This window comes from Myxine glutinosa, chromosome 2 (assembly GCF_964187855.1).
Source record: "Myxine glutinosa chromosome 2, kmMyxGlut1.1, whole genome shotgun sequence".
Classification (NCBI taxonomy): domain Eukaryota; kingdom Metazoa; phylum Chordata; class Myxini; order Myxiniformes; family Myxinidae; genus Myxine; species Myxine glutinosa.
In genome coordinates this window covers 220,777,166-220,794,780 of record NC_136262.1, presented here as the reverse complement: position 1 = coordinate 220,794,780, position 17,615 = coordinate 220,777,166, and the positions used below count along the sequence as shown (strand labels likewise).

General features: G+C 46.5%; 1 protein-coding gene across 14 annotated transcripts in view; it reads right to left on the bottom strand.

Moving 5' to 3' along the window:
• The window catches only part of LOC137420807 (synphilin-1), a 406,546-nt gene that overhangs the window by 103,370 nt on the left and 285,561 nt on the right, over positions 1-17,615 (bottom strand). The window contains exon 1 of one of the 14 annotated variants that reach the window (XM_068106205.2): positions 943-997. The exons of the other annotated variants lie outside the window; for them this stretch is intronic. Coding sequence (XP_067962306.2) covers positions 943-972 — 30 coding nt within the window. The 5' untranslated portion in view covers positions 973-997. Of the gene's footprint in view, positions 1-942; positions 998-17,615 lie in introns of those variants that run through there. 14 annotated transcript variants of the gene reach the window in all.

Below are 17,615 nucleotides of genomic sequence, written 5' to 3'. Positions count from 1 at the left end.
AGAGAGATACACACAGAGAAACACACACACATAGAAACACATACAGAGAAAAATACACAGGCCGAGACACACACAGACACACAGAAACACACACACACACACACACACACACACACACACACACACACACACACACACACACAGAAACACAGAGAAACATCCACCCACACACACAAACAGAGAAACACACACAGAAACACACACACAGAGACTCTCAAACAAATACACAGAGAGACACACACAAACAGAAACACACACACACACAGAAACACACACACATGGCAAATACACAGACAGAGAGATACACACAGAGAAACACATACACAGAAAAATACACAGGCCGAGACACACACAGACACACAGAAACACACACACACACACACACACACACACACACACACACAGAAACACAGAGAAACATCCACCCACACATACACACAGAAACACACACACAGAGAAACACACACAGAAACACACACACAGAGACACTCAAACAAATACACAGAGAGACACACACAAACAGAAACACACACACACAGAAACACACACACACACAGAAACATACACACACACACACACACACAGAAACACACACACACACACAGAAACATACACACACACACACACACACAAACACACACACACAAACATACACACACACACACACACTCACACACACAGAAACACACACACACAGAACACACACGGCAAATACACAGAGATATACGTTTGACCTTGAGTTGACTTTCGACTGCCCTCAAAAATAGTTGCTTTCCCAATTCAGCGATGCACTATGTAATTGCTGTTTCATTTTCAAGTTAATAGGATGAAAAGTGACGATTTTTTCAGATGAAATTGATGATTTAGTGACTCAATATGCAAATGCTGTTCAACTTTCAAATCAATCAAATTAAAAAAAAATGCCAATTTTAGAAATTAGACCTGAAGATGACCTTTGACCTCAAAATCCATAGGCTTCTTCCTTATGGCCAGCTCTTCCATTTTGGTCAAGTTTCGTGAAGATCGGATTAAAATTGTGACCTGTAGGCGATTGACATACAGCCAGACAGACAGAATAACATACAAGACGAACCAATGTACTGGAAAAATCCTCAATTTTGCAAATAATAAGCTCAAATTTCATTTCCATTAATACGTAATCAGCAACTTGTGTGATTAAAGATCAAAGGAATGGGAGGGCCATATAGTTTATCAGTATGATTTCTCACCTCTGAGGTGTCTAGCCTGGGTTTGAATCTCGGCCTAGATACAAACTGGCATCCTGGTGTCTTGCAGGCAGGACGAGACATCAATGTGTGTGCTGTCCCTCAGATAGACGTCTGCCGACATTAGTCGGTGGACGTTAAAGATCCCACGGTGTCCTTCACAAAGAGTAGGCGAGCTATCGCCAGCACCATGACCAAATTACAAAATCCTTCCCAAACCTACACAGGGCGTTGCATCAGCGGCACAGCCACACAATCAGCCAATGATGTTACTCACAGCCTTGTGCTGCATATGAAAGAAGAAGAAGAAGAAGAAGAAGAAGAACTATGATTTCAAATGGAGAACAAAGGCACCATTGACAACTTTTCACATGTTGACAAGATCAAATATACAGGAGCCTGTACAAAAAAACCATGGATGAATCGCATTATACGGTATTTCACTTTCATTTCATTCTTCTTGTATTGTCCATGTGAAACATGGAATTTATATGAATGAATACATCCAAGTAATTCCCAAGCCTAAACAAACAATAGGAATGAATAATGATTATATAAGATAACTATTTCAAGCATGAGAATTGTAATTCATAGAATTTGACCATGATGTTATTTATTTATCTTTTTAGGAGAAAATATCAAAGATGGAGTAAATATAGCCTGAAACATGCCCCAAAAGGTTATTTTAAAATCACCACTTAATATAGTATCATAATTTAAATTAAATTGTTTCTTCTCATGATTAGAACCTTAATTATTGGCATCTTCGTGCAGGTGAAATGATGCCAAAACAACAACAGTCCCCCAAAGCAATCTTACAATGCCGTATTGTCACCATTGCATGAGTACAAAGATCACGTGTGATGGGAAGTCAGCAAACTTTTCCTTTTTAAACAAGTATCAAAACTACAAACATGACATATCAGAACCACAAAGCTTGGCGATGAAACACGCTTTCACAAAACCGGCACAATGTGCGACGAAGCCAGGCTCACCTCGAAAAAGTTTCTGAAATTAATTGGAAACTTAACTCTAACCTTTGCATATCTAGGGCAAACATTTTGTTTCCAAAACATTAATTTATTTGGCAAAAAAAAAAATTATTTGTTAAAATTTAAAATAAAATTTAATATTAAATTATTTATTAATAATAAATTATTTATTATTTATTTATTTAATTTAATTAATTTATTTAAATTCATTTTAATTATTTTAATTATTATTATTTATTTATTTTATTACATTCATTTTTAATTTAATGTTTGTTTTTATTTAATTTTTATCTTTTTTTTTTTTTTTAATTCAATTTTATATATTTAATTTTTTTATTTGTTGGGGCAAACATTTATGTGTTTGGAAGAACAATGGTCATTTGCTTTCTAGTTTACAACTTTCCCTTTATTTTCTCTCTTTCTCAAGTGTTTATGAATTCTACGTGTCTAGCAAAACCAAAATTACAGCTAGGTAGATGTGTCAGACTTACATTCCAGCTAGGTTGGAAAACTAAGCGTGCTGGCAATAAACCTCAAGGCGGTGTGTGTGCACTGAAAGTTGGGAAGTAGCCGGGGTGAACCATTACTGAAATGGTCTGTAAGACCTGTCAGGTTTGGCAATTGTGTGTAATAAATATTGTGTGTAATAAGTAATAAATATCCGCTCCCTCAGGGAGTCAATTATAGTGTCAGTGAAATATCTTGCATATTGCCATGTGTACACCACGCTCTACTTTCTCCCCCCCCCCCCCCTTATAAAAGATGTGGTCGCCCCTCCCAACTCGTAAAACTTCTGGTTGCACCCCACCTTAAAAAAATTGTGGTTTCCCTCTCCTCCCATACCCACACACCCATCCCACCTCCCCCATTTATATCCAAATTTGAGCTGGATTAATATGCATACATTAATCTGCATTTTGTCCAGGTCATCTCTCCCAGGCCTGGAGGGTAGGAAAGGTAAGGGGTCAATTTTAATTAAGCATGACTGGCTCACAGGTACCCCCAGCACGTATGCAAAATTTGGTGGAGATTGGCGAAGCCATTTTCGATTCTATAGGGTACATATATACATTACATACAATATACATATACTGTACGTGCATATGTTACCATTTTTTCAACGGGATCTAAAGCTCGGAATGGAGCAATGTTGAGAGGTGCAACCGCCACATTTCTCACCAAACTCAGTGGGACATTTCCTTAGGAGGAATTTCCTCCTCCCCATGGATGCCAACCTATGTTGATTGTACATGCTCTATCCTTATAAATGCTGAATGTCAAGCAAGGGTGGGTTTCTATCCCATCCTCGTCACCAGATGTTCAGTTCTGCCAAAACTCAATGGGACAGTAATTTCAAGAGACAGAAAGACTCACATGACTCACTGCACTTCTGGACTCAGAGCGGACACTATAACTATTTCTCCACCGAGTATTGACGTATTTTAGCATGATTTCAGGCTCTGTTTAGTGAACAGTGAACTGATTCGGCCCATAACTATGGAGCGGCGGGAGGTGGAGGGAATCACCACTCATACTATAGGTATACTGTTCCCCCCTCGAGAATATCTGATTGACCAAAAATAACAAAGGTTCGCATGACAAAAATCCTTGAACCTTTCACAGGCCAGAGGTCTCAGGAATGAAACCTAAACTGTATTAATCTGACAGAGAGTAAATGAGTGATGTATAAGTGGTGTAAACTGTAAAAGGCATCATGGGGGGTGTATTGTGGTGCTGCGCACACACGACTCGATTGCCAGAGAGGTAGGCCACAACGCGTTGGTACAACAAAGAGTCTTTATTCAAAGCTCGCACTTCAGCACTGGGCGGGCTCGAGCTTAGAGCCCGCATATATGTCCCGAGGCCACGCCTAGTCTCCGGGCGTGGCCGATCGGTCGAAAGGTGGCGCATGTGCTTTCGTTCCCTGCCTGGACGCTCGCGCCACCCACTGGTGCGCGGAATTATTGCCCCTTGTGCCCGCCACATGCGCCCCCCCAGAATTCCCGCGCACCTGAAGGGTGAGTTTGCGGGGAAGCCGGATGACCCGGCCGAAACGCCCCCTGGCGATGGGTGCAGGGCCGGGGGGTAGCGGGACGGCGGGGCTGGGGGGTGCTGGGGGTCCGAACGCCGGGGGGCGGCCTCGACACGGAGGCAGAGCTGCTTGCGGGGGGTGGTCCAGATCGAGGTGGGCCGGCTTGAGGCGGTCCACGGAGATGCGATCCGGGGCACCGCCAATGTCGATGGTGAAATATTTGTCCCCGGTCTTCAGCATGCGGAAGGGCCCATCGTATGGGGGCCGTAGCGGTGCCCGGTGGGCGTCCTGCCGGATGAAGACGTACTCCGCCGTGCGAAGCTCTGGGGCGACGTGGGAAGACGGGCAACCGTGGTGTGCCGTCGGCACCGGGGCGAACCTCCGGGCGGTCTCCTGAAGGGCGGAGCGCTGTTGCGCCGCGGACCAAGGAGCCGTGGAGTCGGGGATAAATTCACCCGGTACCCGCAGTGGTTGCCCGAAGACCAGCTCCGCCGAGGACACGCCCAGGTCATCCTTGGGCACCGTCCTGAGGCCCAGCAGGACCCAGGGGAGTCTGTCGGCCCAGCCGGGTGAATTGAATTTGAATTTTTGATTGAATTTGAAATTGAAAATTTGAAATTTGAAATTGAATCGAACGGCACCTCGGTCACGCGGAGGCCCATGACGGCAGTCCGCAAGGTCTGAACGCCGGGGTCGGCGGTCTGGTCCTCCACCATCCGGGCATAGTCGATCCCGAGGTGGACGGCGTCGCGGAGGCCGGCCCAGAGCGTGGCCTTCATTGAGCGATGAAAGTGCTCGCACAGGCCATTGGCCTGGGGGTGGTAGGCCGTGGTGCGGTGTAGTTTCAGACCGAGCCCTTGCGCCACCGCGGCCCAGAGCTCCGAGGTGAACTGGGGACCGCGGTCGGATGAGATGTCCGAGGGGGCACCGAACCGGGCAACCCAAGTGGCGATGAAGGCTTGCGCCACATCAGCCGCAGACGTCGCCGCCAATGGGACGGCCTCCGGCCACCGTGTGGTGCGGTCCACCATGGTGAGGAGGTGGGTGAACCCCCGCGAGGGGGGCAGAGGTCCCACCAAGTCGACGTGCACGTGGTCGAACCGACGCTCGGGCACCGCAAACGGGGCCAACGGGGCCTGGGTGTGGCGGTGGACCTTTGCGTGCTGGCAGGCGAGGCACATCCTGGCCCAGTCGCGGACGTCCTTCCTGAGGCCATGCCAGACGAACATCGCCGCGACGAGCTTCTGGGAGGCCTTCGTGCCCGGGTGGGACAGGCCGTGAATGGCGTCGAACACTGGGCGCTACCAGCCAGCGGGCACGATGGGGCGAGGCCGGCCGAGGGAGACATCACACAGAAGGGCCGCGCCCGCAGCGTCGAACGGCACCTCGGTGACGCAGAGGCCCGTGACGGCGGTCCGCAAGGTCTGGACGCCGGGGTCGGCGGTCTGGTCCTCCGCCATCCGGGCATAGTCGATCCCGAGGTGGACCGCGTGCGCGACGGACCGGGAAAGGCAATCCGCCACCGGATTGTCCTTACCCGCCACGTGATGGATGTCCGTCGTATACTCGGACACGGCAGAGAGGTGACGCTGCTGCCGTGCCGACCATGGCTCGGCGACCTTGGCCATCGCGAACACAAGGGGCTTGTGGTCGACGAAAGCCGTGAACGGGCAGCCCTCCAGCAGATGGCACAAGTGTCGGACCGCCAGGTGGAGCCCGAGCAGCTCGCGGTCGAAGGTGCTATAGCGGCGTTCGTGCGGGCGAAGCTGCCGGCTAAAAAACGCCAGCGGTTGCCAAGCACCACGCACCCATGGCTCGTGCACCGCGCCCACGGTGAGGGCGATCGGCGCATCGGGCGCCGGGTGCGCCAGCATGGTGGCGTCGGCCAGGGCCAGCTTTGCGCCCGCAAACGCCGTGGCCATCGGCTCCGACCAGGCGATGTCACCTTTGCCCGGCTTGCCCCGGAGGGCCTCGTGCAGGGGGCGGAGGAGCTGGGTGACGTGGGGCACGAAGCGGTGGTAAAAATTTACCATTCCCAGGAACTCCTGGAGCCCCTTGATCGTGCGGGGTCACGGGAAATCCCTGACCGCCTCCACCTTGGCCGGTAAAGGGACAGCCCCGTGCCTGGTGATGCGGTGCCCCAAGAAGTCGATGGTGGCGACGCCGAAACGGCACTTGGCGGGGTTGATGATTAGGCCATGCTGGCCCCGGCATTCGAAAGCGTGCGGAGGTGGAGCAGGTGCTCCTCCCGGGACGCGCTCGCGACTAGGATGTCGTCCAGGTAGACAAAGAGGAAAGGTAAGTCGCGCAAGACGCTGTCCATAAGCCGTTGGAACGCCTGGGCCGCATTCTTCAACCCGAAAGGCATTCTCAGGAACTCGAAGAGGCCGAAAGGGGTGATGACGGCCGTCTTCGGGACATCCTCCGGTTGGACGGGGACCTGGTGGTAGTCCCGGATGAGGTCCACCTTGGAAAACACGGTCGTGTTTGCCAACCGGGCGGAAAAGTCCTGGATATGCGGGACCGGGTAGCAGTCGGGGGTGGTGGCATCATTGAGCCGGCGGTAGTCCCCGCACGGCCGCCATCCCCCGCCGGGCTTCGGCACAATGTGCAGAGGAGAAGCCCAAGCGCTGTTGGAGCACCGTACGATCCCCAGCCGCTCCAGCGTGGCAAACACCGCTTTCGCCACGGCGAGCTTCGTGGGTTCGAGTCGGCGTGCCCGGGCATAGACCGGCGGCCCGACCGTGGGTATATGGTGCTCCACCCCGTGTTTAACGGCCATCGCTGAGAAGGTGGGCCGCGTGAGGGCCAGGAAACTGGCTAGGAGGCGGGTAAAGTCGTCCGCTGCCGGAAGCGTGCAAACTAAACTCGCCGGGACGGAACCTTCCAGCAAGCCGTCATGAACGACCATTGAAAGCGCTGCCCTCCGAACCGCAGTGAGAGGCAACGCTTCCCGAATGTGCGGATGGGTGTACCGTTGGCGGCAAGCAAAGCAGGGCCCCGGCCCGCGGTTTGCTTGTCGGACGTGGAGGCGGGGAGGACGCTTACCTGTGCTCCTGTGTCGCAAAGAAAACGGCGCCCGGACAAGGTGTCTGTGATGAACAGGAGGCTGCTGGAATGGCCGACGCTCAGGGCCGCTAATGAGCACCGGCCCGGTCGTTTCCCGACCTGTCAAAAGAGCACGGCGGGCGACACGTTTTAGCCTTGCGGCCGAACCTGGCATGGTAGTAGCACCAGGTTTGCGGCGGTGGCGGCGGCGGCGGTAGTGGGCGGGGCGCAGCAACGGCCACGAGGGAAGCCGGGGGCGCTGTAGCCTCTGCCCCGGGATCCACTACGGCAGCACCATAAACCGACCGCGTGTCGCAGGCCGCGAAAAACTTGTCGGCCTCTACGGCCAGGGCGCGGGGTTCCTTTATTTTGGAACCGGCCAGCGCGAGGCGTACCTTTAGAGGTAGCTGGCATAGGAAAAGCGCCCGGAATAAGACATCCGGGGGCTGGTCTCCGAGCAGGGACAGCATAAAATCCATCCGGACGGATGGTCGCGTGTCGCCGAGGGCGGGAAGGTCCAGGAGGCGGTCGGCCCGTTCGATCTCCGTGAGCCCGAACGTGGCGAGGAGGAGACGTTTGAGCACCTCGTACTTGTTGTCGCCCGGCGGGCGCCGAAGGATGGACACGATCCGGGCGGCATTGCCGGGCCCGAGGGCGGCGACCACGTGGTAGTACCGGGTCTCGTCCGCCGTTATGCCTCGGAGCTGAAATTGAGCTTCGGCCTGCATGAACCAAACGTCGGCTTGCGCTTCCCAAAACTCCGGGAGTTTAACTGCGACGGCGTTGGTAGCCATGGTGCGTTCGGTGGTCAGCAACGGCTGAACCAATCGGGGTCACCAGTGTGGTGCTGCGCACACACGACTCGATTGCCAGAGAGGTAGGCCACAACGCGTTGGTACAACAAAGAGTCTTTATTCAAAGCTCGCACTTCAGCACTGGGTGGGCTCGAGCTTAGAGCCCGCATATATGTCCCGAGGCCACGCCTAGTCCCCGGGCGTGGCCGATCAGTCGAAAGGCGGGGCATGTGCTTTCGTTCCCCGCCTGGACGCTCGCGCCACCCACTGGTGCGCGGAATTATTGCCCCTTGTGTCCGCCACAGTATTTTTTTTTTTTCGGAGAACTTTGGCTCTGCTTTTTATCGTCGGAGTTCACGTATCTTAAATACATCTTAAATACATAAGAGGGTATAATTTTATTTGACCGGTTCCTTCCTCACGTGTTCTCGCAGAATAATGGGTGTATAAAATATCAGGGTGTTGCACGGGGGATGATCTGAGATGGTGGTGATCAGCTGTCTTGAAGACCTGGAGGGAAGAATGAGATTTGATCTTGTCCGTCCGTCCGCAACCCCATATCTCGGAGATGTATAGTCCGATTCTGTTCAAACTTGGCACAAGCACAGCACATTGTGCCATACATGTGCACCTTGCTTTATTTAATAATCGGATCAAAGATGGCCAACTGGTAGACTGGTGGCCGTTTTAGTTGTAAAAAACCCAATATTGAACACGTCCTCAACCTTTTCTCTGACATTTACCGATCTTGTTCAAACTTTGCACACAGGTAATGAATGATGGCTTAAATATGCACGTCATTTCTTTTCGAGATCAGATCCAAGATGTCCGACTGGCGGCCATTTTGTTACGTAAGTGTGTCCCCATCTATTTCTTGGATACGCATGGCCCGATTTTCTTCAAAATTGGCAGAAAGACAATTCATAAGTATATATATACAGAAGATTTTTTTTGGTCACCCGACCAAAGATGGCCTACTGACAGCTTTTAACTCCATACAGCAAAATTACTAAAACCACGGTGGAGGGCTATGACATTTTATGTGTTTTTCTTCCTGTTGAAAAAGCTCTTCACCACCGATTTATCAAACTTATAAAATGGAGATGCAATCCTGTTACAATTAAGATGCACGATAATGAATTTTATTATAACAATTGTCCATAACCTGATAATACTTATGGCCAATTCGTTGATAATTATCATTGTGGCCAAATGGGATTTACATTATCTTCCCCTGTGGCTTCAGATGTCAGACATGTTGAAACGTATGAGGTGAAATGTAGATTCTTTTTTTCTGAAAATTTATGAGCCACGACAGTTGGCGATGTCGTGCTCACACCATGGACATGTGTGGGGAGATGAGTGGTGAGGGATGGAGGAGAGAGTCCCAATATAACGAATTGTCAATGCAATGAACGTATTATAGGTTTGTTATAATGAATCTATTATATTTGCATCCCCCAACTACTCCCGTTTCGAGTGGCTTCAACTGAGAATTTGTTTCTGTCAAGTCTCAATGCCAGAGCCAGTTCTCCCTTCACCGCACAATTACTGGCAATAACTCAATATTCCCTCTAATTTTTCTTTGACCTTCTAGAAGCTGCAATCACTGCTTCAACAAGACTAAATGCAATGCCTGAAATGCAAAAAAAACAAAAAACGAAGAAGAAGGCCAACATAAAGCCTTTTACAAAATTAATTATCATTCTACATTTGTGCAAGTCGCAGCATGGAAGAGCTTTCAAAACAAGCACAGAGCACAGCAATTCAGGTTATGGCACAAATCTGTTCTGGGTCTCATTCGAAGCAATCAACGAGCGCATGAGCAGCAGAATCTGATGGAATTCATCAAACATCTGTTCGAATCATTATATGCGCAGAAGCACTGCAATCAGATTTAAATACTGCAGCTGCAAATAATTATGGGGAGAGATAAGTGAAAACCAAAACCGAGTCACTTGGACATTCTGATGTTAATATGAAGGGATAAAGAAAGCATTTATTTGCTCGATTCCCTGGTACAGCTGGAACAATGGAATAATGGTGCTGTGTTGCTCAGCTTTGTTCAACATTGCCTGGAAGTGTTTCCACTTATCACTAGTCATGCAATCAGCCCAGAAACACATGACAGTCCTGGGAGTTCAGCCTTGGCACAATGTGTGATGCATTTCCTCCGTTACACATTCAAATTAGCGTAGCCCACTGCAGTTGCAAAGGATTCATACCCGAACAAAGATGGCTGTGTTAACAATCCCATACAAACCACACACTGTTTCCCTCCTTCATTCGGATACTCCTCTGAATTTAAAAAGTAGGCTGTTAGAAATAATCTCTGACTATAAGATGTGGACTTTAATACCACAAGGCATGAAATGTGTGAAAACGTCAAAACGGATGACAATTGTACAGTGGTCAACGAGGAACAGCTCTGTTGACAAATACATGTCAAGAAAATTGTAAAAGTCTGTCAACCTGCAAATGTAAAGGAAAGGAAATTGTGATTTCAACAACAACAAAAAAATGATTTATTACATTGAGATGAAGCAGCTGGCGAGGTGACAAGTGCCAGGATTTCTCAACATGAACGAGAAACTCAAGATGAGCTGGGGGTGTTAATGCAACCTGCTTTCATGATAACATTGATTGCTAAAAGGAGAAGCGTCCATCCGTACGTGTGTCACGCTTCATTATAAAGGGTTCCTGCTGTCATCTACCATATAAAACACAATGTCAGTTTGTGTGTTTGTACAGATGTCTGTCCCCCTTCATAAGGGTAAGTTTTAAAGGCCAATCTTTTTAACATCAATGTGTGTTCACTGCGGTAATTTTTGAGGATAAAACAAACTCGAGAAACATTTTCCATAAAAGAGTAATTACGTCTTTTCTATTGGAATTGCAGACGGTGGCTTGCAAACCGAGCCTCGAGGGCGGTGTACAGAAGCGTTTTTTTTTAAATAACAATAAATGCAAGGGGAAGAGTGGGAAAATTTGCTGCACATGATGTGTGACACAGGCAGAGTAAAATGAGTGTTCATTTACATCCATAAGATGCATAACAAATAAAGAAGATATAAGCACACCTGTCACGAGGCCGAGGCCTCAGACTTTGGCACACTCACTCTTTTACTATTAGAGTAATAAAAATGGTACACTTAGAAAACTAATAATAGATTTACTTACAACAAAAAATTGTGTTAGTTTAATCTTAAGTACGCCAGTCTTAAAAGCCCGTTTTTTTCCGGTATTGAAGAAGAAAAATAATCAAGACTTCAAGCTTTAATGTAGCGCTTCCTGCTTTGTAGAATAATAAAAATGGCACAGTACTGTTAGAGTGCTAATAATATATTTAGATGGTGATAGAAAACTAATAATCAATTTATTTGGAACAAAACTTTGTGTCTGTTTAAGCATAAGTATATGCCTGTTTTAAATTGAAGAATTGAAGATGAAGAATTGAAGAAGAAGCAGTAATGGGAGCTTAAAGGGGAACCCAAATGCTCAAAATAACTGAATGCTAATTTATCACTTGATACCCTACAAAATAAATATGATGTGTCTTTTTCCAATTTTCGATTTATAAAGTAGGTTTTTATATATTTTTATTAAAGTAGGTAATTTTGCAATTTAAAGCCAAAATATTCTTCTTCTTCCTCTTCATGCTTGGCCATGACATCACTCTCAGAAGTTGACCACCATATTCGTATTGTCTTTTGGTTACATCACAGTATGATTTCACTCAAACGTGGAATAATTTTAGATTTTCCACAAATGTGCCCATCAATGCATTATTGGTGGTTGTAGTAATACAAACCAAGATGGATTAATGTTACACCAATGGCCGAAAGACCCTAAGTTTGCCAGAAATCATATCTGTGCTGTGTCGTGCCATATTTCTCCTGGAGTAATAGAACTGATTTATCAATTTATACAAAATCCTTGATAAACCGTCATTTGAAGGGAAAAGGGGAAAAACAAAACCTACCAATCTGTAATGAACATGTGACCAGCGTTTTCATCTTCACTAACACCATCTTCGTCTGAATCGCTCGCATAAGGTTCAAAATGATACGGCTCCATAATTCCCCCGAAAGCGTCTCCATCACTAATTTTGCCTCCAATATTTGATTCAAATTCCTACTGATCAGTTTCAACTTACTGGGGACTTTCAGAGTTGTTAATGACGGTGGAATCAATATCGGAATCCGAGCTCTAAATACACTGTTTCTCTATGTTAGCTGCCATTTATATCTAGGTTGGCGTTTTGAGTGTGACTTCAATGGCGAAAAACGAATAATGGACACTTTTAGCTTTTTTCGGCACTTTGTGATTGGCCAAAAAAAAATTCAAAATTAGTTTCCCTTCAAATTAAACCATGATTAATGATTTTCAATGATTCTCAGATGAAATCTGTTTGGGTTCCCCTTGAATGCAGTGGTTCAAACGGTAAAATGTGTTGTCGCAGGTCTACAAGAGCTTCGTATTGCTTGTTGTTGTTGTTGCTGTTGTTAGCGTTCTTGTTGGGGGTCAATTTTTGAAATGAGCACCCATTCATCGGATAGCTGCCGGACCACACCCACATCTGTTGCTTGACTCCACCCACCATAGTGCCAAGACGACATGATATTGCCGCCATCTTGTTTCCTGGTAGGCCTAATACATTAGGTTGTAAAGGCCTCTGCTGATTATACCCTGTCCGGCTTTGTTGTGTCAGATTTCCATTGGCTTTGTTTGGGTCGAGTGTTAAATTATTAGTAAGGTCTGTAGGCACCTCATTATCAAGGTGCGTATGAACCTTACACCTTATCGTATGCCTTATCATACAAGCCATAGCCGTATGCCATAGCCATAGCCATAGCCAAGCCGTATGCCATATCAAGCCTATATGTGCCTCCCTAAAAAAATGGTGTTACTTCATTTTTCAACGGCCACAATTTGGGGTTAAACAATCTGTGACCGTGTGACAAATGGGGTTGTTCTGATATAACCGTGTGGAGGCTGACATGACTGAGAGGTGTCATTTATATAATAGTTAATTTTTTAATCGCGCATTAAATGTGTGTTTCCCAATTGCGCTGTTCATCGTTTAAAATTGGCCATTTAAGAGTGGCCAGTGGCCATGACATGTGCATGTTTCCCAATCGGCCAGTTACCAGATTTTTAAAGCCAATTCAGTCATGCTTCATGGCAAAGTCCCATACCTCAAATTACCACGTACAGGTTTTTTATGAAACAAAGTGTTTATTACCACAGAGGGAGGGCGGAAGGGAGAGAGAAGACACACACCACAAAACTGAGGTAACGGATATAAAATGAATCCCCTGTTCGGAATCATAATGAATCTTATCTGCCTTCCTTCCGTGAAGATTATCACATTGCAAGTTCACTTACTAAGCAGCTAGCTAGCGCTTGCCAAGACAGTCGGTCCTTCACAAACTGGCTGTCCATTTCTGATGTGACTGAAGGTAGCACAGGAATATAGCATTTATTGCTTCATGGTTTGCTATTCGCAGTTTTTTGCCCAAGTCATTCACGAATAGGCTCTCCATGTCTGACATTCGACTGAAGGTGTCACAGGAATGTGGAATGTATTGGTTCATGGTTTAGCATTCACAATTTCTGCATTGTCTGTTTGCGTTTGGCCTCCTCCAGGGCGTAGCATGGGTACCTCGCTAATTTTATATAATTTTACATCTGACATTGCTCCTCCAGGCCTGTCCCACATCTGCCTTCTCAAAGTTATTCCATGTCACAAGCATTCCTCAAGAAACACTCCTCTGGTGACCTTCCCAAAATCCAGGCTTGTTGCCCAACTGCATTTATGATTCATCCCCTTACTCTCCCATTGGTTCTTATCTCCATTTGCGGGTTTTAGGAGGTGGGAGGAAGTTCTCCCAGAACTGAAAATCTCCACCTCCTTTTTTGGTAAAGGATCATTATTCATGAATCAGATTGAGATTTCGTTCTCATAGCTTCGTTCCAAGGGCTCTTTTAGAATCCTCACTGAACCTCTGACAGCCTCCACCTGTAGCTTGTTTGTAGTGATATTCCACAGAATGCTTTTTAAGTGCTCGGTCAGAGTTTTCTTGATCATCCCTGTTGCACCGACTATCATTGGTACAATTTCAGCTTTCTTCAATTTCCAAGTCCTCTTGACCCCATTTTTCAGCTCCTGGTATTTGATCATTTCTTGGTTTCTGAAGCATTTAGTGCAAGGTCATTGGGAACTGAAAGCTCAATCAACAATGCTGACTTTTCCTTTTTGTGCTTAGCACTATGTCCGGTCGGTCTGGTCCGATCCCTATTGTGGATGTCCTTGTCTCCGTCATCTTATCCTCCTCACTTCAGTCTTCAGTGATCCTCCTTCATAATGTGCTGCCCATGACTATCCTTATGCACTCACCTTTGCACATCCATGATCTCTTCAACACAAGTTGATGCTTTCCCATTCTGTTCCTATATTGGCCATTGTTACTCGTTTTTTGTTTTTCTTTCTTTACTCCTTGTGTATGTCCACTCTCCTCTGCCCCCCTACCAATCACCATACCCTTTGGTAATTTGTAACACCACTTGCCTTTGTAGGTTCGTTCCTCCACGAGCCGAGACTAATGTACAAAATACAATTTCTCCTGTCTACTACTGTAATTTAGTTAATTAAAAATACATGAATGTCTCCCAATAGACCTTTCATCATTATAATACATGTGTAGGCTCCTACAAGAACCTTGGACACTATTAATTAAAACCCCAAATCAGCTTTGCTTTGCTTTCGACAGTGGTTAGTCTATCTCTGCAAACGTTCAACTTTCAGTTTAGAAAGACCTCTCCTTTAAACAGCTGAACAATGGCTAAAAGGCCATCTCCAAATGTATTAGAACACAATGGATGAAACTAATGAGAAAAAGGAGAAGGAGAACGCTTCTTCAGGATTAACCCTTCGTCCAAGTTTTTTGCTCCTACAAAGGGTCAGCGCCTGAAGCGTCAGCTTCTCCTTGCTTCCCACCGGAGTTGCGCGTAGTATACCTCAATCAAAATCCTGTTCATGTCATCCATTGTCCTACCTGTCTGCCGACGTACATCAACACCGGTCTTCATGTGCAAGACTAGTTCTACATTCCAGTTGAATCACAGACACATAGGAAACAAAATTACGAACATTAGGAAAAATAAATATGGCTAAATAAATAGCAAGATTGGGGAGGAAAGAGAATATTTGCAACTAGCTCTGGCCACCACTCATACCGCTTTCGCAACAACATTCAAACATTTATATGCATTCAAAATAGTCCCACTTACACCTTTGAACTCAGTGTCTGTATCCCCTCTTCTTTGGGCTTAAAAAATCTAAATGTCAGCTTGTTTTACAGCTCACATTGCTGTAATTGCTGGCTTTGTCACCTTGGTTGTTACTAGTCTATGAAGCCTTGTCCGAGTTTGTATAACCATCACTATGGCTGTCCAATGTCCATGTCACCTCTTCTGCAATGCTGTACATTTGTGAGGATAAGTTGACAAAAAAACAAAGGCTGGTTCACGATTTCCTCCCTCCAACTCAACAAAGATAAGTTTGCCGGACCAGATACGTCGTGTTTTACTGTATTAGTGGGGCAACTTAGCATAACAATTGTGCATTTGTGAGGAAAGCACCAAATTAGGCACACTAGTAGACTATCATATTATGAAAAGATCTGGATATTGGGCCATCTCAGATTCAGAGATTTGATTTTTGCAAGATTTCGATTCGATTGGGATCGAAAAGAACACCTTCTTCGTCTTCTGTACAGTGAAGTTGCCAGCCCTGAATTATCTGGCTACATCTGGGTGCTTCATTGAGAGTGCAACCATGTCCCTCAGGTGAACAGGGACCCACCTGGCATAGTGTGTATGGTCTAAGGCATGGAACCATGGGACCAGTTCCGTCAGGGCATCAAGGTACATCGTGAATGAAGCCTGCCGCAGAGAACGCACGTAGACCAGTACCAACATCTCTAGTTCCAGCACAGTTTCCCAGTACTGAAAGTTGGGAATGTCTTCTCCTCTCTGGTGACACCAGTCTTCGACCTCAGGCAGGTCTTCTGCATCATCAGCATATGTCATACAGTGGCGTTCATACGCACGGTGTTGCAGGATGTGCAGTGCCGCTGCAGTGATTTGATGAGCTCTTCTTGTGCGGGTGACGTGGGCAGCTCGCAGGAAGGAGTCGGCCGTCCTTGGCGTGCAATCTCAGCTTGCAAATCTGCAAATCTTGCAAAAATCAAATCTCTGAATCTGACATGGCCCAATATCCAGATCTTTTCATAATATGATAGTCTACTAGTGTGCCAAATCTGGTGGTTTCCTCACAAAATGCACAATTGTTATGCTATATTTAGCTTAGCTGCCGGACTATATTGTTTTCATGTTCCTGTGTTTCTGGTTGTGTTTTCATCCAATTTCTGTGCCAAACCGAAACTTCTTGGGTTGAGTTATCGAATCTGTGTCCCTGGTAAAGTCCGGCCTACACTCTTGTGGGGCTGGGATTGTCGGGTTGTTGCTTCTACCTCCATTTTTGATCACACATGCTTCGTGTTCGCTCCTTCCCTTCCAGGAATTGATACTTCTGATCCCTCAGATTAATCATTTTCCCATTCTTACTCCAAAAAAAAATACAAGCAACAAAAAATTATTCTTCACTCCAAAGCAAACAACAAGTGGAAAAAAACCCAATTAAACCTGCAGTGCACAGTTACTCATTCATTCCCTATCCCTTCTCCTTTCAATTTCTCCAAACTGAATCTTCACTGAATAAAATGATTCTTCCTTTAAGATCTCAATAACATTTTTTTTTTCTTCAAAAAACCTATTTTAAAACGACTCGCTCTCACTACTCCAGCAGGGACATCCCATTCATTCTTCTTCTTCTTCATCAAAATGTGTTCCTTCTTCTTCATCAAAATGTGTTCCTCTTCCTCTTCACCAGGCTTATCTCCCAAAAATCTTTTTGCTCCTAAACACTTGGTTCATCCGTCCTTCTCTTGTACTTACAGCCCCACCATTTTCCTCGATGCCTTCAACAGAAAACATTATTACTACCCCACCCATAAAGTCTGTCATCGCATATCCAGTTTGAGAATCCTTAGAAGTCCATTTTGCAGAGATTGTGTGCACACGACAATCAACTCTCTTTCACGTCCATTGATGGTGTCCAGAGATTGTGTGCACACGACAATCAACTCTCTTTCACGTCCATTGATGGTGTCCAGAGATTGTGTGCACACGACAATCAACTCTCTTTCACGTCCATTGATGGTGTCAAATCCCTCCGTGTCAGTACGGTCCCCCCCCTTCTCCTGTCGCCTCTCAGCTTCCACCGCCGCTCTCCTTTACGGATTCTCCCTACACCTCCCCTCTTAGTTGCTTCCCTGCCCATCTTCCATCTCTCATCACCATTCTCAGAGAACAGCCGGCTTTCAGCACTGGTGATCAAAGTCTGGCAATTCACCCAGACACACTGGCATGGACTGCAAGCAGGCATGGTACTTCCTGA